The 25,362-nt window shown below is 51.7% G+C and overlaps 1 protein-coding gene and 1 long non-coding RNA gene across 5 annotated transcripts; one reads left to right on the top strand and one right to left on the bottom strand.

Annotated features, from left to right (window-relative positions):
* Positions 1–2,968: 2,968 nt before the first annotated feature.
* Positions 2,969–23,095, bottom strand: TRMU (tRNA mitochondrial 2-thiouridylase). 4 transcript variants are annotated; one of them, XM_070599892.1, is made up of 11 exons: positions 22,856–23,095; positions 19,893–20,058; positions 16,149–16,255; positions 13,193–13,315; positions 9,722–9,894; positions 8,123–8,176; positions 7,972–8,038; positions 6,203–6,303; positions 4,574–4,718; positions 4,104–4,186; positions 2,969–3,540 (listed from the first exon to the last, which is right to left on the bottom strand). In XM_070599892.1, the coding sequence occupies exons 1-11, from the start codon at positions 22,935–22,937 to the stop codon at positions 3,376–3,378; spliced, it is 1,266 nt and encodes a 421-aa protein (XP_070455993.1). In that variant the 5' UTR covers positions 22,938–23,095; the 3' UTR covers positions 2,969–3,375. The 4 variants fall into 4 exon arrangements, with proteins under 4 accessions (XP_070455993.1, XP_070455992.1, XP_070455994.1 ...); XM_070599891.1 differs by lacking the exon at positions 6,203–6,303 and adding an exon at positions 6,022–6,152; XM_070599893.1 differs by lacking the exon at positions 6,203–6,303 and adding an exon at positions 6,045–6,152 and having other exon boundaries at positions 4,629–4,718.
* LOC139080278 (uncharacterized) lies at positions 8,491–9,840 on the top strand. Its single transcript, XR_011534633.1, has 2 exons — positions 8,491–8,775; positions 9,494–9,840. It is a non-coding gene; the product is annotated as an uncharacterized lncRNA (long non-coding RNA).
* Positions 23,096–25,362: the final 2,267 nt, after the last annotated feature.

Raw genomic sequence — 25,362 nt, 5'->3', positions numbered from 1 at the left:
GAAGGCCACTGTCCCCACTGGCCGCCAGGCTGAGCTTGCCAGCCCTCAGGGCCTCGTTCTTCATCTGGATCATGGGAATGGTCTCAGAAGCCACATGGGAGGCTGCTCTGCACCCCTTCCACCTTGGGAAGCCCCCTGCTGAGTGAGCCCTCGGGCTGGAGGAGGGAGCCAAGGGCACGAGGCACACAGGGCGGAGGCCGGGCAACGGGAGAGGGCTGGGAGTTGTGGGGGCAGCGAGGGGCCTCAGCCCTTCAGAAGGCACTGCTTCCTCTAGTCAGAGTGGCGTTGGGGAAGATGCTCGGGGCACTGTCCCTAACCGTCGATCAGCCACAGCTTTCTGACTGCTCTGCCCAGTCACAAGGCCCAGCCGCTGAGGGGGGCTCTAGGGTGTGGGGTGGGACTGAGGTCCTCTCAGTGTGTCCTCCTCCCTGTGGGGTCTGCCCACATCACAGGGTAGGGTCCAGGCCGGGTCCCTAGCCCCTCACTGGCTGCTCCAAGACTGGGCACTGTCCAGCCTCTAGTGGTGGTGGGCTCGTGCCTAGCTCTCGGCCCCACTCAGTGGCCTGGTCTCCAAGCTCCCCTGGACCTGTCGCCCCAATGCAGGGGCATACTAAGCCGGTTGTGGGGCCCACTGCCCCTCACGACCCTTGTCCCAGGCACTGCAGCCCCCACACCAGACCTGAGGTAAGTCCCACGTGCCTGGTGCTGGCCTCCCTGCCCTCCTCCCTCCTTTGTCCTGTCCCTGGTGGTAGAGCCTGCCTGACCTGCAGGAGGGTGACTGCTCTGCACTGAAGAACCATCTGTCCCCACCCACTAGAGAACCAAGGGCACCTGGCCCCCCTCCTCCGGCTGGACGATGCCTGGCTTTGCCACCCATGCTGAGCAGAAACACTGCCAGCCACCGGTGGCCACGAGTACAGGCTTAGTGGTCAATTCCTTGCTCCCTGACCCACTGTCTAACCTCTCAAATCCAACCTTTGTCCCTGCCTGCCACTTCATCCAACCCTCCAGAGCCCACCTGGCTCCCCACATCTGTACCTCACAGAGGCCAGGGGGATCCTCAGCTCAAAACCCTCCCTCAGCCTCCCCTCCCATTCAGAAAGCCTGCTCCTCTCTGGGGCTTCTAGGCCCTGTGTGCTCTGGTGCCCAAGTGCCTATCACCCTGCTCCAGGGTCCTCCCTTGTAGTCAGGTGTGGCCTCTGCGACCTGCCTCCAGGGGGCTCCGACCCAGGCTGACACTGCCATCACCAGCAGCCCCTTTACTCAGCACTAGCAGCTTCTGAGCCCTGGAGAGTGGGGGCCACGTGACCCCTCCCAAGACGTTCCTCCTGCAGCACAGCACCTGGAAAACTGTGCTGCCTCTGGTCTAGAACTTTCTGACCCACAGGAGATGGTGAACCACATTTCTAGTCCCCACAGAAGCTAGAGTGAAGCACCAGGTGCTGGGTCTGAAGCCAGAGAGGAAGGGAGCCTGAGGTTCAGCTTGCTGTCCCCAGCGCCCAGGACAGATGGGTATGCCCTCAGGGCAGAGCACCAGGGACCATGGGGCCACCGAGAGCATGGACAGGGGACTGACTATTCTGTACCCGCCGGGCAGGGAAGTTGGAGGCAGTAGGCTTGCAGACACACGCCCTCTCGAGAAGGGCCAATTTCCTGCCTGACCCAGCTGACAACAACTCCCACAGGCAGGCGGCCAGGAGGAAAAGTGCAGGAGAGGCAGCACTGTGCGTCTCCCAACTTCCCGCCTCCAAGTCCTGGCCTCCAAGTCCTGGGCCCAGCCCGTCTCTTCAACACCTACAACAAGATGACAGTCACCCCAGGACTCAGTGGTGACCAAAATGCCCCCAGGCCAAAGCGTGTTGCCCACTCAGCACAGCCAGCTCTGAAGTTCTTTATTCTCATGTGTCGAACAGCTCTCAGCCTGCCCTGAGCCACCCTCTCCGCACAGCACACACACATGCACACACACACACACTCCCATGGTCTGAGCATGTGTCCGCTGAAATTCCCAGGGTGAAATCTTAACACCCAACGTGATGGTGTTGGGAGGCGGGGCCTATGGGAGGTGACTAGGTCATGAGGGCAGAGCCCTCACGAGTGGCATCAGTGCTTTTATAAGAAGCCCCAGAAAGATCCTTTGCTCCTTCTGCCATGAGAGGACAAAGCAAGAAGATGGCCATCTGAGACCCACAGGAGGACCCTCACCTGACCACACTGGTGCCCTGATCTCCGACTTCCAGCCTCCGGAACTGTGAGGAATAAACCTATTGTTTAATCCCCCTAGTCTAGTACTTTGTCACCGCTGCCCAAAGGGATTAGACGCACACACGCACACGCGCACCCCAGCCAACGTTCCACCTCACAGTAGCTCCTCACTGGGACTCAGGCCCTTCAGTCCTGGTTTTTGACATGACTGACAGGCCAGGGTGTGGGGCACTCTGCAGGAGAAGGGGTGGCCTCCAGGCGCCGCCCACAGACGGGGAGGGGGGCAAGGGGGATTCAGGGGGGCCTTAAGACACCTCTCAGACACACTGGGTGCAACCTTGCAAGCTGGGACTCAGCTCAAGGACCTTCACGAGTCCTCTGCCGCAGGGGAGGGTGGGCACAGCTGTAATAAGAGAAGGCTGGGATCTCAGAGGAGGAGGGCGGGGTCTCGATCGCTCTCCCGTCCCTCACACTGTCAGAGGGGCCCACCTGGGCCTCTGCCCCACTGGAGGCCACCGTCAGAATCGACATCTCAGCCAGAATTTTTTTTTTTAAGATTGGCACCTGAGCTAACATCTGTTGCCAATCTTTTTTTCTTCTTCTCCCCAAAGCCCCCCAGTACATAGTTGCATATTTTAGTTGTGGGTCCTTCTAGTTGTGGCATGTGGGATGCCACCTCAGCATGGCCTGATGAGCAGTTCCATGTCCTCGCCCAGGATCCAAACCAGTGAAACCCTGGGCCGCTGAAGCGGAGCACGCGAACTTAACCACTCGGCCATGGGGCCAGCCCCCCAGCCAGAATTTTTATTTGACGCTGTCCCTCAGCCCATACCGCCCCCTCCAAGGTCCCCTCCATGCTCCTGAGTGGAAAACCTTCCTAGGGTATGAAAGAGGAACTCTATAAATGCGGCACCTGGGACAGACCCACTGGCCAGCAAGTCCTTCTGACCAGTACTGCAACTTCGAGAAGACAGGGCGGGCCCTCTCCTCCCAGGGCGCTCCCAGGCTCTCGAACCTTTCTGGACCTTGGCCAGCCTGGCCGGCACTGGGCAGCAGATGTGCCCAGGCTCCCCCTGGTTTGGGCAGCAGCAGCCAAGCCCCTGGCTGCCACACCCTGGGCTCTGCTCCTCCACATCTGTTCTTGGGCACTCGGCAGCCTCTCAGCCTCCATCAGAGCGTGGGACCCGAGCCAGGGCCATGGCCCGGGCCATCAATGGAGCCCTCGGTGGCCACTCTGGACTTGCTCTTGCCCTTCTGGAGCGTGTGGGCAGACGGCCCTAGGCGCAGGATTTTCCCGCTGCCCAGGCACTCGTCCCCTTTGTAGAACACAGCAAACTGAAAGGAAAGAGACCTGGGTCAGCTGCAGTAGGACCAGAAACAGGGGTGCCCGTGGGGCAGCCAGGAGCCTGGGCCCGTGACTGCTGGTCTGGGGCTGGGGGGAGGCGAGGGGGACAATGCTCTGCCTCTCCCTTTCCTGTCCTTGCCCTCAGAGGCTCAGCCTGGAGGCAGGGCAAGGAGGGGCAGCTAAGCCCTCCCAGTGGCCAAGCAGGAGCCAGGCCATCAGTGCCGTCATGGCTGGGAGAGGAACACCAGGTACAGGGCTCCCACCCTCACTGGCTGTGTGACCCGAGCACCCACACCGCCTGCCCCGCGACCCCCGATCTGTAAATCAGGTGCTCTGGCAGGGAGGAAGTGTGATGCATGAAGCCCCCTGGCCACAGCCCGCTCATCCGCACAGGTGCTGCCTGTGGGCAGATGAGCAAGCGCTGAAGCCCATCTTGTGCTCAAGGGCAGGGCTCTGGACCACAGGACTGGGTGCTGAGGCCCCATCCTGCCTCCCAGCTGGGTGTCCCATCCTCCCTCTGGAGCACAGCACAGAGCTGGGTGCGCCCACTCACCTGTCCCAGGGTGAGGGCCCGCACAGGCTTCACAGCCGTCACCCACACGGTGCCGTCTTGATTGAGGGTCAGCACACACGGCACTGCGTAGAAGAGAGGGGCCCTTGGAGGGGGGCACTGGCCTTGCCACGTGTGGACAGCCCCAGGCCTCGACCCCCGGGGAGGAAGGGGCAGGAGGCCAGCAGCAGGGGGAAGAGGAATGCTCAAGGAGGCACAGGGTGACAGCCAGAGGGGCTCAGTGCTGCCTGCCCTGGCCCACACCTGGACCCTCACCCCAGCGGCCCTCCCTGCCTCATGGACACAGGAAGCTAGGCTGGGTCTCAACACTTCCCAGTCCTGTCCCCGAGTAGATGGGGGAAAGGGGTTTTGAATATGTTATATAATATCAACAGTGGGGGACTCTCCTGCAGGAGACTAATCTCCGCATCCTAAATCTGGCCTCTCCTGGTGCATCCCGCCCACTCGGTCACCTAGCGCCATCTGGTGGCGGAACCGGAAGTGGCACTCCATCATCTTGTCACGGACCAGGGTGGCGGGTGGCTCCTCCGCGATCCAGTGCACGCGGCTGGTCCGCAGCAGGTCCCTGTACAGAGCCGGGTGGTCTGTCTGGGGGGCCTGCGGAGCGAAACGTGAAGGTCACGACACCGTGGAGCCCTTCACAGAGGAGCCCCGCCCCAAAGCCTCCTCACTGCACTTCCTTAACAACAACCCTCACAGCACACACTTGCTGAAAACTGCAGTGTCTGATGTGAAAATTCAGGTGATCATTCCGCAAGTCTTTTAACTCTCATTTTGCAGAAGAGAAAACTAAGAAACAGGAGGGAAAGTAACTTGTCCCAGTCACACTTAGCAAGAAGCAGAGGTGCACGAGGTCCGACCCCAGGATCTCACTCAGCACTCCTCCTCTAAGTTCAAGTCTCACCCTGTCCCCCACAACCTGCCTGGGGCCAGCGCCAGGAACATGGGGACCAGCCATGCCTCTGGCCTCTCTCCAAATTCCAAGTGGCTGGGGAAAGGGATGGTGCCAGCTCCCTGGGGCTGCACTGACGGGTCTGCTTCTGAGGCCCCTGGCCCCTGTCCTCATGTGCCCCCTGCCTCCTAGGATCTAACAAGCCTGCCTCTGAGGCAAGACCAAAGGTATTAAGTCTGGGGGCTTCAGGCTCTAGGAGACCCATACAGGGACCAGTGTCAAAGACCCTTCTGGTTTTTCTCAAAGCAAAAGAAACCAGTGAATTTTACACTGAAACCACTTTAATTCATGTTGACCACAACCCCTGTCCAGGCTTTTACACCCACAGCTCTTCCTGGAAGGAGATGTCCCAGAATCTGCTGTCCTCTCTGCCTGTGTCTAAGAGAACGTCCCCTAGGCTTTGTGACAGAGCACGAGATGACACCCCAGCTTGCTCAGAGGAGGGTTTCTCAGCCTCAGTACTACTGAAATGTGGGGCTGGATCATTCTGTTAGAGACGGGGGCTCCCTGGACTTCACCCACTAGTTACCAGCAGTACCCATTCCCCAAACGCTTCCCCACGTATGACAACCAAAAACGTCCCCAGACATTACCGAATGTCCTGCGGGGGCAAGGGGGAAGGCAGGGCAAACCCACCCCCTTTGTGAAGCCTGCTCTAGAGCCAGGGACGGAGGCCGGGGCACAGTGGCTCAGGGCCCCGCTGTGGCAGACAGCCTGGTTTGGTCCTGGCTGTGCCACCTCCATCATCCAACAATGACTCCCGGGAGCCCACTTGCTGTGCAGGCCCCATCCTAGGCACGAGGCTACCTCCTCTCCTTGGGACCTTCAGCACACTACTCCTTCTTTGAGTCTTGACCTCTTTTGTAGAATCAGAGGAAGTCTATCTATCATAGGGACTAATGTGATGATTAATAGAGTACCAGCACACAATAAGAGCCTAAGAAGTACCTTAAACAAAATCCTTCTGGTACCTTGGGCCAATCCCAGGAGGGTGAAGAGGAAAGGCAAGGATGCTCCATCGTCATTGCTGCTCTGTACGACTTCACCAGCCCTGCCTCGTCTCACAAACACTGTGGGCTCTGCCAAAAACAGACCTCCGTCACCTGTCTACAAGGCTAGCCCGACTCACCACAAACACGTCACCCTTGGCGCCGTCCTTCTCCACCACATACCAGGGCTCACGTAAGCCGCCTATCTTGGCTCTCTGGCCCAATGTATACAGGAACCAACCTATGGAAATAGTTTCTCAGTGAGGGGGGAATGAGTCTCGTCTCGAACATCACCCCCTCGTGATGGGGAGCAGAGGGTGGGAGGCAGTGGGCAGAGGCTCCGTGGACTACTGAGGGGCAGCCCAGAGAGGCTGAGGTTCTCCGACCACCAGCAGCAGCCCTGACCAAGCTCCTGAGCTTGTCCCAGCTGCGGGAGCACCTGACCCACAAGAAGCAGGGACAACTCCTTTAGAATGTGGGCTGGGTGCCCTGACTGAGGCCACGAGTCCTGTCTTGCTGAGCCCCTGACGTATCTGTGGGTTTCGTAGGTATGCCCCCCACCTCTGTGTACTAACCACATCCGGGCCAGGACATCAGGGCTGCCCCCAAGTCCTCTGTGCCCAATTCCCCCCAAGCACCTCTGCGATCCCCCCACCCCCACAGCAAACATCGCAGGACCGTTCTGTGGAATGACCCACGCACGGGCAGAGATTATGGAGGGAACCTCGCGCCCTGAGCCTGGCGCACTAATTCAGTAAAGCTGGACATCTGAACTGCAGGCTTCTGTAAGCCATGAGCCATCTGAGGGCCCTCTGCTGGAGGTGGGTTGGGAGCACCCTGCAGTTCGGTCCCAGCAAGGCTGCCGCCTCTTCCTGCCTCAGAATGCTTGGCTCTCCAGGATCCCACGACATAAGCCCTGCTCCCCTCAACAGGAAGGGGAAGCCGTCTGCCCAAACCAAGTGAGGGATTGCCAAAGAACAACTCATTTGTGAGATGTCCGTCTGAGCGCCAGCCCTCGTCCTCCCAGCAGGTCAGACCGACACCGCATCAAGACTCGTCTGGTCACCAGGCCCGCAAAGGCACAGCCCCACCACATACCGACCCAACCTGTCCTCCCACCTGGGCTGTGAACTCTTGCGCCTGACTCGTCTTTGTCCCTGTCCTCCCTACACCAGCTCAGTACCTGCTCATGGCACCCCTCTCCCATAAATGTTTGCAAATGAGCGAGCAGCACCGTGGGCAGCACCACTGCCTTGTGAGGGGCACCCCCTGATCCCACCCCTTCACTGTCCAAGTCACGAAGCTCAGGCTCTGAAGTCAGCCTAACTCCTTCCTCAGGGTGCATCTTTTCTGTAGTCTAATAATTTCTTTTAAAGATTTTATTTTTCCTTTTTCTCCTCAAAACCCCCAGGTACATAGTTGTGTATTTTTAGTTGTGGGTCCTTTTAGTTGTGGCATGTGGGACGCCACCTTCAGCATGACTAGATGAGCAATGCCATGTCCACGCCCAAGATTTGAACCGGCGAAACCCTGGGCTGGCGAAGCGGAGCACGCGAACTTAACCACTCGGCCACGGGGCCAGACGCTAATATTTCTTCATATAGTGAAAAAAGAAATTCTACTCACAAGAACTTCATACACAACTCAGAGGGCAAAGTCTTTTTGAGCCAGATGACATCTTTTTTTATTAGCTGCAATGCTTACAAGGAGCCCACCCCTTGAAATGCAAACCCCCAGTCGAAGCTACTGCTGTCGTCCTTGTTTCATCCATGTCTCCTCCCCAGCAGTCTTCTCTGACCACAGGGAATGTGGAAGGCATTATGGGTATCTGGTCTAATTTCCCAGAGCCGGAACTCACCCCACGACTCACCAAGTTTACAGCGAAAAGTAGCCAGAGGCTGTGTCTCACCTTTGTGTGTTCCCAGAACCTTATTGTCTTCTATAGAAATAAATTTCCCAGGTCGAGGCTGTAAATACTGGAAAACAAACATTTCATTACTAATGGGTCCAGGTGCAGAGCAGAAACACGGCTCCATCCTTTTACATCAAAGAACACTCACCTGAAGGATGAAATTTTCAAAATTTCTTTTACCAACGAAACAGATGCCCATGCTCTGAAATGAAAGATAGGCCAACGATGAGATGAACGGATGGGCAAGAACGGGCCAGTGCCAGGAGAACCAGAGCCATGCTCCACTCAGACCTCCTCAGGCCTCACCTCCTGCCCTGAGCCTCACACTTCCAGGCCCAGGGCCTGGCTTTTCTCCTCCAGCACCCACCGACACCAGTCACCACCAACAAACAGATCTTGAGAGGCCTACAGAATGTCTCAGCTTCTCGGGGTTTATTTAAGGTCCCCAAACATGGACTGTGCCAGCTGATAAGCAAGGCCACATCACTTCCACACCCGGCAGGGTCTGGCCCCTGTGCTGCACAACGCCAGACCAGCCGCCCCAGGAAAGGAAACTAAAGCTGCTCAAGCCCTTTAGGCCTGCGTCCATGAGTTTCAGGAGGCATCTGAGGCAGAGTCTGAGGAAGGAGAGTCTTCCGCAAGCTGCTATCTGCCAGCACAAGAACACTGAGCTGGAAGAAGCTTCTCTTCCGCTGCCCTCATCCTACGGCTCCAGCACTTCTTTGGTCTGTCTCTCTAGAATGTGGTCCGATGAGGGTGGCTCCCTTGGCTCCTACAGAGTCACGCCCAGAAACTCAACAGGTAAAGGGATGAACAGAAATGATGGGTGGAGGGCTGTCTTCCTTGGGGACAATGACTTGCTGACAAAAGGCAGGGCCATGCCCATTCCCAGGCAGGCAGACATGGAGTAGCAGCTACAGCTAAAGCTGCCTCAATCCCTGAAATGGTCTGATGAGACCGAGTACACGAGGGGGTCTGCCAAGCTTGCCAGGATCATCCCATCGAACCCCTCCTCTAGCACCAAGCCCCCGCCACTGGCATCATCTGAATCCCAATGCGCCAGGCTCTCTCAGGGCCTTTGCACATCTCTTCCCACCTTCTGGACTGTTTTTCCCCCAACCATCTATGTGACACTAATCCTATTCATCCTTTGGGCCTTAGGTAAAATGTAATTTCCTCAGAGGCCTTTCTTGGCATCTCTATCTCCCAATCTAAATTAGAGCCCACTGGTGTCCTCTCTCACAGGATGCCATCCCTTCTCTCTCAGACACTTCCTGAGTTTACAGTGGTATGTTTCGGGTCTGTCTCCCCATCCTGACTGTAAGCTCCGAGAAGGCAGGGATGAACGTGGACGCCCCTCACTGTAGCCTGAGGCTAGCAGCACAAAGAAGGCACCTGACAAGCATGTGCTGGCCAAGGGAATGAAAACGGCAGATCTGTGTGCAGACAGCAACAGAGCTCTTCCCCTCACTGGGGTGTCTCGGGGCCTGGTCCTTACTGCCCTGCTCTCACCTGGCAGGTTGAGCCAAGAGCACCCCACTGAGCTACCACGGCTGCTGGGAAAGCTGCCCCCACAGGGAGCCGAGGAGGACTCAGGAGGGAGAAGTCACTTTTAAACTGCTTTCTGAATGTCAACAGTGCCTCCTATTGCGCACGGGACCAGCTCCTCCAAGGTGCTGTGACCACAGGCCCGCTTGTCCCCAGACCGTGGAGGTGGCGGACGTGAGCACACCCCCCTCAATCCTACCTCTTTTTTCTGAAGCACATGATGAAGTCTATTCTCAGCAGCTATTTTCTTTACAAAATCTTTTGTTAATCCCCCCAGAGGGAAGAGGGTTCTCCTCAGGGCGTCCTGGGAAACCTGGCTGAGAAAGAAGGTCTGGTCTTTAAAGCTGTCAGCTGCTTGGAGAAGTTTTACCGCTGCCAAAGAAGAAGAGATGTTACAGGAATAAAAATAATGACACTTTGCTTTTAATAATGTCTTTCTGTTCACTTAGATTACCCGTGGTCTGGGGGAAACAAAGATGAACACTCAATAGCAGGCTACTGGAAAAAAAGAGCCACCGTGGTTAATATAAGAAAAAAGTCTCACTCCCAATTTTTCCACTTCTAAAAAAAAATACAGGGAAGATAGATTTTATGTGATAAGGAAATTTATTCCAGTTCATACTTTAGATTATACTATCTTCAAAGATGAAACATCTCATGAAAAAATGTTCTGAAGCACTAAGAAAAAAACAAGTCTAAAATAAATCCAGCCAATTAGGGAAAATTGGATGAGACAACAACTTACAGAAAATTCTGCTGACATGGTGTCAGCTGGCTGTTCTCTAACAATCCCAGATGTGTTCCTGCCACGGCTGATTTCAAGGACTCTCGTAACATCCCAGGGTCGCCCACCGGGGAAAGACTACGCTCCTTCGGCAGCAAATGGTTTTTGCTTAGAGTCCAAGCTGACATCTGTCAGATGCTCCTCTGCAATTTCTCTAATATTCTTTATTTTATTATGAAGAACCATTTCTGGCTTAGGGCAATGGTGCAGAGGTGTGACTGATCCTGGCCAATGACAGTGGTTCAGAAAAGAAGGCCTAGTCCCATCTCTGGGCCAGATCAGTCCCGCCTGGCATGTTACAGAACTTCCAAGACTGAAACTGTCAGATTCCCCACTGTGAAGTTCAAGGCCCAATGGAAAGAACTAAACACAGTATCATCAGCACGATGGCGTCACATTTCTCACATCTAGTGCAAAGAGAAGCCTCAGCAAGTTGCACTCAGAGCACGCTACACATGTGATGGGTCTAAACAACATGTGCACCAGTCTGGCTGGGCACAGTCACGTGTGTAACACGCTCTCTGTGTAGCTGTTTTCCATTCATGACCTCAAATGCGATTCTCACGTTAGCCATGTGACGTAGAATGAAGCCCATTTTACAGATGAGGAAACTGACGATCAGATAACTAACGTGACTCACGCCGCGTGGGGCAGGGAGGAAATGGCAGAGCTGGAAACGGAGCCAACCGCTTAAATCTCTATTCTATTACTCTTTACATACGAAACAACAAAACCAGTCAAAAAATGAAAAACAGAGTCTGGCCAAGCAGTCATCAGGTAGGTAGACTCACCTGCCAAATGCCACTTTTTGTTTCAAAACTGAATTTACCAAATAGTGCACGTATAAAAGCCTCAGAATACTGGGAGTGATGTATATGTTCTTGTAGTTCTGAATTATTTTAAAACAAGCTCAAAATCTATTATTTGTAAAAAAGCAAGCTGGCAATCCTAAGCCATGGGAAGGAACTCACATTTGGCGAGGGCCTGCTTGTGCCAGGAGCTCTATTCACATACCTTTGCTCCTTCAGGCCTTGTGTGCACTCAACCAGGCCAGTGATGCCACCCGCCACCTTGTACAGGTGAAGAGACCTCCCTGGTCACAAGGCCAGGGCTCAGGAGCACCAGCTTCAGGTGCCAACTAACCCTGGGGCCAGGCCCTCTGCTGCCCGCTATGCACCCTCCCCAGAGGCCCAGGCCCAGGCCAGGAGGCCTTATTGCAGGACTCCAGGGCAACTGAATAAGAATAAAATAAAAAGTTTTAGTGTGCCTAAAAAAAACAGTGAATGCAAAGACACTGTGGTATTATCAAAACAACTATACATAAAACTTACTCAACAAAATGTGTGCCAGTGGGATCAGAGAAGTTTCTTAGTGCCCATGGCTTATCACAAAGGTCCAGACAGCTCTGGAAGGCAAACAGTTTCTAGGAGGGAGGCAGCATGTCTGCTCAATAGGGCAATAAATCCTTCATCTACTCAGGGCCCTTAAACCCACAGCCACTGGGTGCATTTTGCTGCAGAGCCCCACGTGGTAGGGCTTCGCATTTGAAATCATGTCTTCCTGATGTGGAAGGCTTCCCCAGGTGGGTGGCGCCCAGGAGCATGAAAGGCAGCACCTGGAGAGGAACTAGGGGGACAGCCGAGGAAAACTGCCATCTCTCCCCCAGTGTCAGTACTGCAGAGGTCCCCCTGGCAAACATGGCAGCTGCAGGCCCAGCATCTGCAGACAGCAGCGGGAGGCCTTCCCAACAAGTCAGTGCTCCCTCTGTCTGGGCTCGAAGCAGTAAGGTTATCTGTGCACCTCTGCTGTGAGGAAGGAGAGAGGGAAAGACAACAGGGCAGCCAAGCAACTGCCATCACACTCAGGGCTCCTGTGACAAAGTGCACCACCGCACGTTGGCCGCAGCCTTCAAACTGGGCTCGGTGATGCACAGGACAGAACTCAGGTGGGCCTGGTACAACAGAAAGAGCATAGATCATGGAGCTGGGCAGAAGTGGGTTGAAATCCAGCTCTAGTGGAGGCACTCAGGTCAAATGACTTCATCCAAGCCTCAGTTTCCTCATCTGTGAAATGGGATGAGAGTAGATACCTCCTGACACTGCTAAGAGGAGCAAAGTGGGATGTGTACATGGAAAGCCCCAAGCTGGGGCAGGGGAGCAGGTGGTCGTGAGGCAGAATGTCGGTGGGTCAGACATGGAGAAATGCTAATAAGCCTTCAATGATTCACAACAACAGAAATTCCCTGCAGAATCATGGCTCTGGGCCCCATTTTGTCTTTCACTTAATAAGGACGTGAATTCCTCTTTTCTACACACAAATGTACACAGAGACAAGCCAGCAGCTTCCCAGTTCAGTCTGGCATTTACGTTTTTCCAGGAAGGTGAAACTTTGCTCCCTTTGATACTGATAAACTAATGTGTATATGGAATCCTTGTAAACATAGTTCCCAGCCTGGCCACCAGGCCTGCGCTATGAATGCCAGGTCCCAGCACTTGTGTCACATGGAGGTATACCTTGATCTCCAGCCCTCAACAACTTGAGGGTAAGTAACAGGGCCAACTGCACTCCAGTTACTGCTGTCAAATATCTCCTCAAATATCATGAGAACCCGCAAATCACCAAAACACAGTGTCTAGAACTGGGTTATAAATCACAGATTCAATTTCCCAGCAGCGCCCGGCCCGGACTTCTGTTGCCAATCACTAGGCCCTTAGGCAAACGACCCTCTCAGTAACTCTCAAACTCTCAAAGAGGAAACCAAAACAAACAAGCCAGTTTGGAAGGCACAGAGGCCTGGCAGGTATACTCCAACCATGACCCACTGTCATTCCTCAAAATATTTCACTTTGTTCACTAACAAGCTCTGATGCGTGCACTTTTACTTACCATTTCTAACTTCAAAGCGATTTCTAAAAAGCCCTTCTGGCCTCTTCACGTGCTTCTGCTGAAAGACTTCGTCATCTTCCAGTGAAGTTCTTGCATAGTGACCTGTGGCAACCGCGTCTGCTCCTATGAGGGTTTTAAAACACAAAGATCAGGTCTCAGACTTGCGTTTGCAGCGTTGGCCAGCAGCGGCCAAGGGCGCTTAGAGCAGCACGGAGACTGCAAGTCTACCCGACAGCGGCCGCAGACGACCGCGCCATCTCACAGCCAGAGCCCAGGGAGCAGGGGCACGCCTCAAACTCTGCTCAAGGAGCGGCCTTTCACTCCTCATTTAAAAGGATATAACCCTGTTACAAGAGTTTATCGCCTCTTTAAGGGCCTTTCAAAAGTTACTATCTATTCATTCATTCTAGCTTATGGAAACAGGCAGATATGCACACAACGATTTAAGTACAAACAGCTCATCTGAAAGTTTCTTATACTAAGAAAAAAACTGAAAATAACCAAAATGTTGAACACCAGGAGAATATGAAGTAAATTAAAATGCCATTGCCATAGTAACAGTGCCATGGGAAAATGCTTATGACTTAGAGTGAAAAGTCTGTAATACTATGATGGCACTTCTTATACCATACAGAAAAAGATGAAGAAAAATATCAGAAAGTCTATTCCTTTGATTCTGGGAATTAAAATTACAGATGACATTTTCCCTCCTCTTTTCATTGTTCTGCAAATTTTCCTTAATAATTACATATTATTTTTATCATGGTGAAGGACCATCTAGCACATTCAAGTTCTTCTTTCCACATTATGCAAAAAAGTGAAATAACCTACCAAGGTATATATTAGTCCATAACATTTCACTGTGTGAAAATCTCAGATATTCAGTATTGCAAGAGACTTTTTCCTGGAAAGTGCAGCAAAACGAATTCAGTGCTTAACCAACCAAACTAGCTCAGTGTAAAAAAACGACACAGTAAGAATTAACTGTTGCACAGTAACTACCTGAAAAAGTGCACTTAGGAACACATTATTACACCGTAATTGATTTTCTAATAGAAAAAAAAAAAACAACCCTTTAAGTCTATTTCCTTAAAGAACAACCACTTACACTGCCAAAAGCGCAGGATGCTTCTGTGAGGAGTCCTAAGATTTCAGGAGGCTAGGTTTCATGTATTTTTATTCTGTGTTACACTGTTCATGCAGTAAATTCAGACTTAGAAACACTCCCTAAGGAAATTCCTTCCAACACATCCCTGACAGATGGCCACCTAGGGGCCTGAAAAGCTAAAGTGACAGGGAGCTTTGAGCTCTCCAGAGGCAAGCATCATTCTCCTCCTGAAGAGCTGTCTGTGCCTCCCGGAGCAACATATTTCTCCTGTGCATCCAGCTCTGCCCTCTGGCGTCACACACTAGCAGGTAATCATAAATCATATGCTTGAGCACCGCTGTGAGGACCCCACACAGTTCATCAGATGGTGTATTTCCAGACATGCTCAAAATCAAAATCAATACACACTCCACACATCTGTCGCTCTTTTTCCTGAATAAACTGGGATGAAGTGTACCCCACCAGACGTAGCCTACCCAGGGCAGACTACAGTGGACCCCTCTCCCTTCTTTGGACGTTCTCTGATCACAAGGCGAGCGCAGGCTGTGCGGCTCTGAGGACAGACATCAGACATCAGGCTCACCGTCAGCTCGAGGCACCTCAAGGCCCCAGATCTTCTCCTGATCTTCTACTAGGAGAATTAATTGATTGAACTGTGGTAGCAAACTTTGCATTTATCCCTGTGCGATTGGTGTTAGTTAGGATTCAAGTTTGTTAAGACTTTTTGGTTCTTTGTTTTTGTAGGCATTTTTTTACTACCTAACTCCAAGAACCAACTTTTCATCACTGTCATCTCAGCTGCAGGTCACTTGTACATTGGATCTGCAAGCCTACTTTCTCCCCATCTAAGTCATTTCGGAAATGCTGACAGGACAGAGCTGCCAACAGTCCTGTGATACCACTGGACCACGGGCACACAATATGTCTCAGCATGGGGCCAGACACGGCAGGGTGAGCTGTGATGGGCAGAACCAACTAAAAGGCCAGTATCTGCAAGTTCCGAAGCTTATTATTGGTGGTCCCAACAGGAGGAGACAAGAAAAAGAACCGGGAATTCACAACAGCACAGCAACAGATACCAAGAGATAGTCTAAGCAAGCAAGTCAGCATCAGGAAGGTTCAACGTACAGGAAGGGGGATGTCCCCACAGGCAGACGGAAATGAGAAAGCAGAAACCTAGGAAGAGACAAAATCTGCAGGCAAGCTGTCAGAGGTAGCAGGGCCTTGACTACAAGATGGGTTTTTACAACAGGCGAGTAAGACATGGCTTCAAACCCAGAGAAACAAAACAGAGACCGAGGATCCTGAATCAGGGACAGACCCGGACCTGTTGTCAGGACGAAGCACACAACTCGCTTTTAGAAGAAAGAGAGGAGGTCTCCGCAGGACTAGAAAAGAGGATAGCTAACATGACACTAAATGCTGAGTTTGCTGAGCCCCGCATTAGGGCTCCTGAAACTTCCACTAAATACAATCACATCTGGAACCAGAGCTGCTCTGGGCAACGCAGAACCTACAGGCAGGGCCCAGCGGCCCCATCTTTCAAGGCTCTGGCCAGTGATCCGCACCTGCCTGCAGGACTTTCTGAAGCTGTTCTCCTGAAATCGACCGTGCCTGTCCTTCTATTTGTGCGGTCCATGATAAAGAGGTACTCTCCACTCCTGGAGATCCTACTATTTCACATCGCCACAAAGCTCTTCCTTACTCAATGAAATACAAAATACTATCATTTTCACTGCTTCCTTTCTGTCCGAAAGATGACACTGTTTACGAGGTTTTGGATTCTGGCTATCTATAAAAATCTTATGATTTTTTAAAAAACAAAGGAAGATAATCCAAATTACTTACCAAGATTATCCAGAGCATAACGAAAAAAACAGCTGAATTTGATATGCTTGTTGCAGACTATGTCAGGATTGGGAGTTCTTCCTTTTTCATATTCATTTAAAAAATCACTGGAATAAAAGAAAAAGACTTTTCATTTCTTAAGTATGAAACATTCCTCAAAAAATAAACCAGTGAAATTACTCGCTTAATTTAGAGTTTCTCCTTGTCTTTCCAAAACTATAATTTTCCACAAAACAGGAGAGCTTCAGTATACAGCCATTTTCATAAAAAATTTGCTTAAAACCAGCTGCACTTTCCACTTGAATCTATGATAACTAATAACCTGGACTTAAATAAGGTATTACTACCTGCTGCTATGGCTTAGTAGCCATTCCATCTCCCCAAAGGCTCAGAGGCTGTGGGAGGGGCTGAGAGGGACGCACTAAACCCCTGCTTCCTTCCACTTCTCCAGCCGAGGAAGGCTTGGGTGAGGAACAGAATACACCCGAGACAGAGCAGGACTAGAAGCATCTGGAGTAATGACTCAGGGCTCTCTAAGCCATTCCACAATCTCAGCCTGGGAATACAGGTCACCGGCAAATGTGCCAAAGAATACTTTTCTAATGTGACCAACACATGCTTCTGAGAACCAGCCACCTCCTGGCACCTATGGGTGAGTCAGACACCCTAAGGAAGTGGATTTCAGCTCTAACAGACTGAGCACACAGGAGAAGGATGATTCAGTAGGAACTCCCTGGGCTTCGAGGACTCACTTCAGGAGGGTCATGATGCCTGCCTCAGGAGTTTAAACTCGGGTGTATTTTGATATATGTGATCATCATTTTTTCATTTAACCTAAAGCTCTCCATTGATCAACAATGGTTAAAAAAACACACTTGGGGGCTGGCCCGGTGGCACAGCCATTAAGTTCACACGTTCCGCTTCGGTGGCCCAGGGTTCACCGGTTTGGATCCTGGGTGCAGACATGGCACCGCTTGGCAAGCCATGCTGTGGTGGGCGTCCCACGTATAAAGTAGAGGAAGATGGGCACGGATGTTAGCTCAGGGCCAGTCTTCCTCAGCAAACAGAGGAGAATTGGCAGCAGATGTTAGCTCAGGGCTAATCTTCCTCAAAAAAAAAAAAAAAAAAATCAAAACACAACGCTGCTCAGGAGGGTCATGTTATGAAGACAAATTAAGAATCTGCACAGGGTCACAGGTCACGTGCACATTCCATGTTAGCAGGCAATGCCAAACTGTGTTCCTACCGCTTGTCACTCCTCCCAGGAGTGCAGAAAACTCGTGTTGCTCCATATTTTCAACACTTGATAATATTACACCCTTTCTTTTTTTTTTTTTTTGTTAGAAAGTCGTCAACAGATTCATTAAGCTGTAAACTACTTAAGGCAGAACCCATGTTTTACTCTCTCTGTATGTCCATAGCCTCCAAAACTTTTTCTACTTAATAAGCATTAAATAAATGTTGAAGAGATTGAACATTTAAACCAGTTTATGAAAAGCAGATACTATTCACCATTTCCTCAACGGCATACAGAAGACGCTTCAGTTGGCAACAGCAAAAGCAATGGAGCACAGCACAGTGAAAGGAGAGAGTCCTCGCCTGCACTTTGTGAGGGAGATGGCCCCTGGAAAGAACACCTGGGCTCTGACTCTTGAAGGCCAAGTGCATCTTGAACAAAAGAATTCAGAAGAAATTTCGGAGCTAGAGAGGGTTATTATAGCAGTGAGCATTCAGAACAAAGAGATCAATGAGCACACTTATAACCACACCCATAGGCAGTGGAGACAAGGCCAGGACAGACGGAAGACTGGTCAGAGCCCAGTGAGCTGAGAGGCTGCACAGAGATGAGCCAAAGACTCTAACAGGGCTCTCTGCCTTCAGCCCGACCAGCAGAGCCCAAGGGTCTGTGCAGGGACGTTAACAGAAGGCACTGGGAACACTGGCCTGGAAACGCGGCTCTAAGCCAAGCTCTGCTCCTAATCTGACAAAGGACTCAGGACAAGTCATTTTACCTGTCTGACCCTAGTTAGAGGTGAGTTAACCTCCAAAAAAATGATCCACTCACATACTTTCAAAACTAAGCAATAAAGGGTGAAGTTTAAATTCACTTGGATTTCTTACAATCACTTCAAACCCTGCAGTACTCAAAGGAACCCCCAAAATTGCCTTTCCAACCCATCTAGACTTAATCTTGAAGCTATCACTGACTCCTTGCTTTCTCTTGCCCCCACACTCATCAAGCCCCATCGCACCATTTCCCAAAGTAAGACCTGAAGGAACCCCTCCATCAGACTCGACTGAAGTGGCTTGTTGAAGTGCAGGTTCCAGGGCCCCGTGCCAGACCCAGGTCCAGGTATGTGTTAACAAGCAACCTCAGCTGACTTTTTAGCCTGACATCTACTGCCCAGGGGATCTGTCCTCTGGGGACCCATCACGGCCAGCCTTCCCCTCCCATCCACACTCCCCACGTTATTCCAAGTCTCTAGCAGCAGTATTTCCTGAGATTCTGGGCCTGCAGCCTCCTCCTGTAATTGATCCTACACCTGGCGGCCAGATTTGTCTTTCTAATAATGAAAATAACAAGAGCTACGTTTATTGCTTAACAATATACCAGGCACCGTGCTAAGAGCTTTATATACAATCTCATTTAATTCTTACAATAACCCTGGGAGGTATTATCTCCATTTAAAGGAGAAAATTGAGGCTTAGAAAAGTCAAGTCAATTGCCCAAGGTCATACAAGTGGCAGAATCAGAACTAAACACAAGGATTTCCTGATGCTAAAGCATTAACCCACCCCTGTGCACACCACTGCTGCCTCGGATGCCTTCAATGGCCACCAAGGCCTAGAGCCTAGTCAAGGCTCACCACTCTCCAGCCCTAAGCATCCTGCCTCTGCAGCAACAAGGGTCCACCGAAATTTTTCAACAGTCCCCAAATAAATGATGGGCATTTCTCCTCCTGTTCACTACTGCTCTTGCTATCCCATGCGGAATGTCTTCTCTACTCTGCTATTTTCAAGGGCAGGTCAAACCTCACCTCTTCTAGGAAGCCGTCCTGACTACTCCATACGACACATTTCTCCCTCTTCTGAACCTGCACCATTTCAGTAGAATTTCTGGTACTTCCTACATGCCACTCACTACCATTATCTCTTATGAAGATAACATCCTCCTCCCAACTAGAATGTAAACTCCTACAGAACAGAACCATGGTTTATCCATCTTTATGTTCCCAAATGTAGCACAGCGCCTAGTACAAAGTAAGCGCTTAATAATAAGTGTTGAGATTATATTTCATTTTTAAAATTTTTGTGTGTTTCTTTGTTATTTTCAAAGGCAAAGGGGGATGGATCACCTAACTCTTTTTCTCAGAACCCCTTAATCACTGACCTGCATGGGCAGTGGACGGATACTCACTTCATGGCACCTTCCAGGGCAGATCTCAGCCTTAGCTCCCCTCGCCTAAGTTAGCAGCAAGTTGTTGTCAAGGTTCAAGAGGCATTAAAGAGACTGCTGGCAGGGGGCACAATAACAGGAATAAGAGCTGGGGGGGCTCTGGGATCCAGGCTGGCCTCTCACACAGAGCTCCAGAGAGCAGCTGAGGCTTCCCACACATGGTCTTTGGCACCACTGCCAAAGAGCACCAGCTGCTGGCCAACAGTCTGGCTGGCTACGGCAACCCTCCCCCGGGAAAGGATTCACTGCTCATCGGGAACGCTTCTGTGTCTGTGAACTGCACTCACCTGAACACATCGTTCCAATACTCCTTCACATAGGACACTTGATGGAAAGGGATGTCCAAGATTTGGCAAACTCTGTAAGCATCTTCACAGTCTTTGTCAGCAGTGCAAACTCCATGTTCATCTAGCGAGTCCCAGTTCTTCATAAACACCCCTGTCACTTGGTAACCTGGGGGAAGAAGGAAGGACAAATTAAAGAGAGTATATAAAATCAACCTTTGGAATACTATTCAGCCATAAAAAAGAACAAAGTCGTCCCATTTGCAACAACATGGATGGACCTTGAGGGAATTATGTTAAGTGAAATAAGCCAGATAGAGAAGGACAATCTCTGTATGACTCCACTCATATGAGGAATTTAAACCTGTGGACAAAGAGAACAGATTAGTGGCTACCAGGGGAAAGGGGGGGGGTGGGGGGTGGGCACAAAGAGTGAAAGGGTGCACCTACAACACGACTGCCAGACAATAATGTACAACTGAAATTTCACAAGATTGTAACCTATCATTAACTCAATAAAAAATAAAAAAAAATAGTAAAATAAATAAAATAAAAAATAAAATCAACCTTCAGTGAAGAAGGCAGCGATTCCCGAGCTCCTAGCAGCTCCGACACGCCATGCTCCCGTGCCTCCATGTGCTGGCTTGCCTGCCAGTCCTTTGCCACACGGCCCCCAGAGCTGACTCCCATCTTGGTGAAGGCCTGACTCTCCCCGGTTGACTGAGAGGCTCCTTCCTCCGCACTCCCACTGCACTCTGTAAAGGCCTCCATCATCACAATACATTGTTGGACTGACCTGTTTGCCTGCATCCCCAGGATATGAGCAAGATGGCATTTTTTCATCTTTGTGTCCCCACCCTGTGTCAGCACAATGCCTAGCACATAGAGAGGTTTAGCAAATTTGTGCTGAATGAAAAAGCAGAAATTCAAAAAATTTTTTCAAAGCAAATACAAACCACCATTCAGTTATCAGAAAAGTAAATTCATTTCAAAAGTTATTTCCAATTACCATCTAAGATAGATTCAAAGTCACCAAAGACAATTAAAATTTTGGCTATTTTAAAGGCTGTATTACCTATACAATTTATGACCTATTTTTTTCCTTTTCTGTTGTGACAAAGTGTCCAAATGTTGGAAAGACCAACTTTAGCCTTACACCATCTTAGTGAACTACACAGGCGCCTACCGTTTATGAGAAGTCTGTTTCTTTTGGGTAGACTCAATGAAACAAGACAGAGTATTTCACTGTAAAAGGCTTACTATAATACTTCAAGGGACAAAGATTCGAGGGCAAAGCTTTGCCAAAACTAAAACGCCACATTTGCAATACCACCCCCAGCCCAGCAGGTGGTCAGGCCCTCCCGCCTCTGCTTCCAGAAGCACCAGACTCTGCTCCACTTACAGCACACACCACACTGGGCTCCAGCTGTTCCAGTCTGTCCCCCCGTGAAACGAAAGCATGGAACTCCTCAAAGGGCAGGGGCTGTGTCTCATAGAACTCTGTGTCCCCAGCACCTAGCAGAGCCCAGCACAGAACAGGAGCTTAAAAAGTGCTTACAGAATGAGTAAACAACTCCACACACAGAGCTTTAAAAATCCAGTCTTCTAGAGCCTCATCGGCCCCATCATCTTTTGCATGGAGCCATGACCCACTCACACGGGCACAGGCTCAGGCACTCTGGGATGGGAACTCAGTGCCTTGCTTATCTCTAACTCCCCAGGGGGCACGTGACAGAACATGCACCTCCAACAAGACTAGGAGAGCCCCGGATGCCAAGAGGAGAGGACCGTGCTTTTTCTTTGCTACATCCATCAGTTTCCCCCAAGGAAGGCTGGAGCATGAAGTTGTATGGTCTGGATCCTGGGCAAGAGGCAGAACTTAGCTTCCTGAAGAGTAAAATAATAGGTCTGGTATCCCCATGCCCAGTCCTCCACATCTCCCAAAACAAGTCCACACCCCTTGTCAGGAACCTTCAGGGGCTCTGCATTGTCTTCCCAAGATAGTCTTAGGTCCCTAACATCACATCTTCAAAGCAGGGCTCAACCCACTTCTCCACCCTCCTTCTCCTTCCACTTCTCTCTGGCCAGACCCAGCCCACACTCGGGCCTCTGCGCTTCTGCACGGCTGCGGACCCTGTCAGGAGAGCCTGCCACCTGACCTCACACCCCTAACTCTTCGCTTCGTGAAATCCTACTCTTCCTTCAAGTCTCAGCTCAAAGACCACCATTTCTATGATGCTCTGAGTCCCCCTTTCTCACAATTATATATGCTTAGAGTTTGCCTACGTGCCTATTAAGCACTTTTTATTATACCGCTCATAATAGTTATTAATAACATGTACTAACAGCCACTGACGTTGCCTGAACGCCTCCTATGTGCTGGAGACTGGGGTAAACCGTCGTATGTGTTACATCACTTAATCCTTCCAGAAACCCATGAGGGAGGTGTTGTCTCCACTGCGAGGCGGGGAGAGTTTAAGGAACCGGCCCAGGGGCAGGAACCTCGCATTCACGCAGCATCCCAGGCGCCTGGCACGAGAGGCAGCTCACAGCAGGGGCTCCACGCGCGTCGCTAAGCGGACGAGGCCTCACCACGCGAGGGCCGCGCAGACGGAGAACTCGGACGGGCGCTGACCTCCGCTCCCCGCCCTCCCCCCTTCAACGCCCGGGAGACAGGCCCGGGCTCCGGCGGAGAACGGCGACCACAGGCGCGCTCGCACAAGCCGACGGCCCGCGGCCGCCCGTGGACTGGGACGAGGCCTCTCCGAGCGGCTGCCGTGCCCGCAGGGGTCAGCGCCCCGACGCCGCCGCCCCGCCGCAGGGCCTCGAGCACGGCCCCGGAAGTCCCGCCGTCGGGGACCAGGCGGCCCAGCGGCTCCGCCAGCCCCGCGAACGGGGAGAAGCCCCGCGCGGACGCGACCCCCGCGGCGTCGCAGGAGGCTGGGCTCCCCGAGGAGGCCGCTCACCTCTCCGCCTCAGCAGCAGCGCGGCCACGGCGCTGTCCACCCCGCCGGACAGGGCGCACACGACGTGCCGCGCCGCCTGCATCCGCGCGCCGCCAACTCTCCACTGCCGCCGCCGCTTCCGCGCCGCGCCGGAAAGCCCGCCTCCGCCGCGGTGCGCCGCGGACGCAGCCCGGCCGGGAACGTGTGCTCGGCGCGCGGCGTTCCGCGAGGCCCGCAGTCCGGGCCTCCCTCCCTGGGCGTTCGTTCGGTGGCCCCGGCTCCGCCCGCGCCCGCGCCCTCTGCTCGCCGCGCTCTCGTCTTCCCTCCTGCGCGCGCACCGCGGCCCACGGTGCTCAGTACCAGCTTGCGCTGGCGTCTGAGTGCGCTGCGCGGGAGGGCGTATGTTGTTCCCAGGTACTCCCGGGCCGGGGGAGTCTGGGCTCACGTGGGCGCCTGGTGCTGGGCTGATAAATGAGGGCAGCTTGGGGGATCAGAACTGGCCTCCCCAAAACATGTCTCTTTGGGTCGATCATTTTTAAGAATGAAAGACTTGGATGTTCCCCCTAGCTGCCTAAAAGAAGTCAAGGTGGAAGGCCTGTTCTAGGAAGGAACTGACAGAAATGGCAAGCAATAGGGTATATTGGAGTATATGAGGAAGCCATATGGTGTAAACCTAATTCAGCCTGACTTTGTTTTTTACAAAAGGGCCTGACGCGGCTGTTGAGCATGCATTGTATATCTGCTTTAAACATTTACTATGGCAAGAACAAATGCCCTTAAGATAAAGGTGCAATTTCCCCCCACGTTGGCATTTTCTTAAGGATAAGCATCTTTCCTTAGGCTAGAAACTGACTGCTGTGCTCACCTTTGACCTCCCAGCTAGCCTTTGACCACCCAGCTCACCTGTGACCACCCAACTTGAGACAGCAGACGTGCCACCCTGCTGTGTCCATCAATCGCTGTGCCGACAGAGCAGTCTTGTGATTATTGTAAAAGGGACATTTCAATCATATGTGAAACATCCTCTTTGGGGGTATATAACCACTCTGTGCACTCCACTTCTTTGGTGCCCTTTCTTCCTTTGGGAAGGAAGGCCGTGGGCCATGGTCCTCACATTTTAGCTCAAACTAAACTCACCCAAATTTTCATTTATAGATTGGTTATGGATTATTTTCGTCAAAGGAACTAATACCATGGATAACTCTAGTATAATGGAAGCAAGGTGGGGTGGACAGGAAGGCACCAGCAAGCCCATTTTTATTAAAGTTCCGTTTCTCTGGTTGCATTGTCTATAGATGGCCTGGGAACACGTGTTTATCAAGTATTTGCATTTCCATCTCCATATAAATTGTCTCCCTCCCCTTTGAAGTCCCAAACCACTACCCCCAACACCCTCCTTTGTCTTTCGCTGAAGATGGTATTTACAGTGGTGGCTTCAGCCATTCTGGCAAGTTACTCGTTCTCCTGGGTTTCTCCCATGTATACGTGTTATTAAACTTTCTTTGATTTTCTCCTGTTGTTCTGTCTCCTGTCAATTTAATTCTTAGACCCGCCAGAAGGACCTAGAGGGGAGAGGAATTGTCCTTCTCCCCTACAGGAGGAACTGAGGTGCCTTGGTGCCATCAGACTGGAGATGTGGCTGTTCCTGAGTGAATGAGCGAGTGAATGCATGCCTGGGGGAGCCTGGCAAATGACAGATGGGAGATTTTTGGATGATGGAAACAGCAGAACTTGGAAACATTTGCTGGGCCTAAAAGATGACTATGGGAAGGTAGGAGGGCGCAAATGAAACCAAAGGAAGAGGCCTGGATAGGAGACTGCGATAGAGCAGAGTCGGCTGGTCCAGTGACTGACCCACCAAGAGGCTGGGAGAGTGAGGACATGGCTGTCAGTGGAGTGCTGAGGCCAGGGATGACACACACAGACCAAGAGTGCTGCCAGGGTCCGAGGACAGCGAGATTTGGTTTGACGCCAGGAGCTACGACCCGCATGTGCCAGATACAGGCATGCTTCAAATCAGAGACTGCAACCGACAGTGTCACATTTTACAGGGTGGCCCAGAGTGCACACCCACCTACGCACATAAGTATAAAAAGAATGCATCTCAAAACAGTCCTTACTGTTATATGTGCCATATAATCTTATTTTTCATTTTATTCTTTTTTGTTTTTTAAAACTGCTGGTATAGTCCACTAAATTGATTTCAGGTAGGATCTGAACCATGGTTTGAAAACTGCAGGGGAGGAAATACCACCAGATGGTTTTGAAGTCAGGCCCACACCAAAGCTTGGCATTAAAATCAGTTTCTTGGGGCTGGCCCCGTGGCCGAGTGGTTAAGTTCATGCACTCCGCTGCAGGCGGCCCAGTGTTTCGTTGGTTCGAATCCTGGGCATGGACATGGCACTGCTCATCAAACCATGCTGAGGCAGCGTCCCACATACCACAACTAGAAGGACCCACAACGAAGAATATACAACTACGTACTGAGGGGGCTTAGGGGAGAAAAAGGAAAAAATAAAATCTTTAAA

This window comes from Equus przewalskii, chromosome 29 (genome assembly GCF_037783145.1).
Source record: "Equus przewalskii isolate Varuska chromosome 29, EquPr2, whole genome shotgun sequence".
Classification (NCBI taxonomy): Eukaryota; Metazoa; Chordata; class Mammalia; order Perissodactyla; family Equidae; genus Equus; species Equus przewalskii.
The sequence above is the reverse complement of the archived record's forward strand: the minus strand, read 5'-3'. Positions and strand labels throughout refer to the sequence as shown.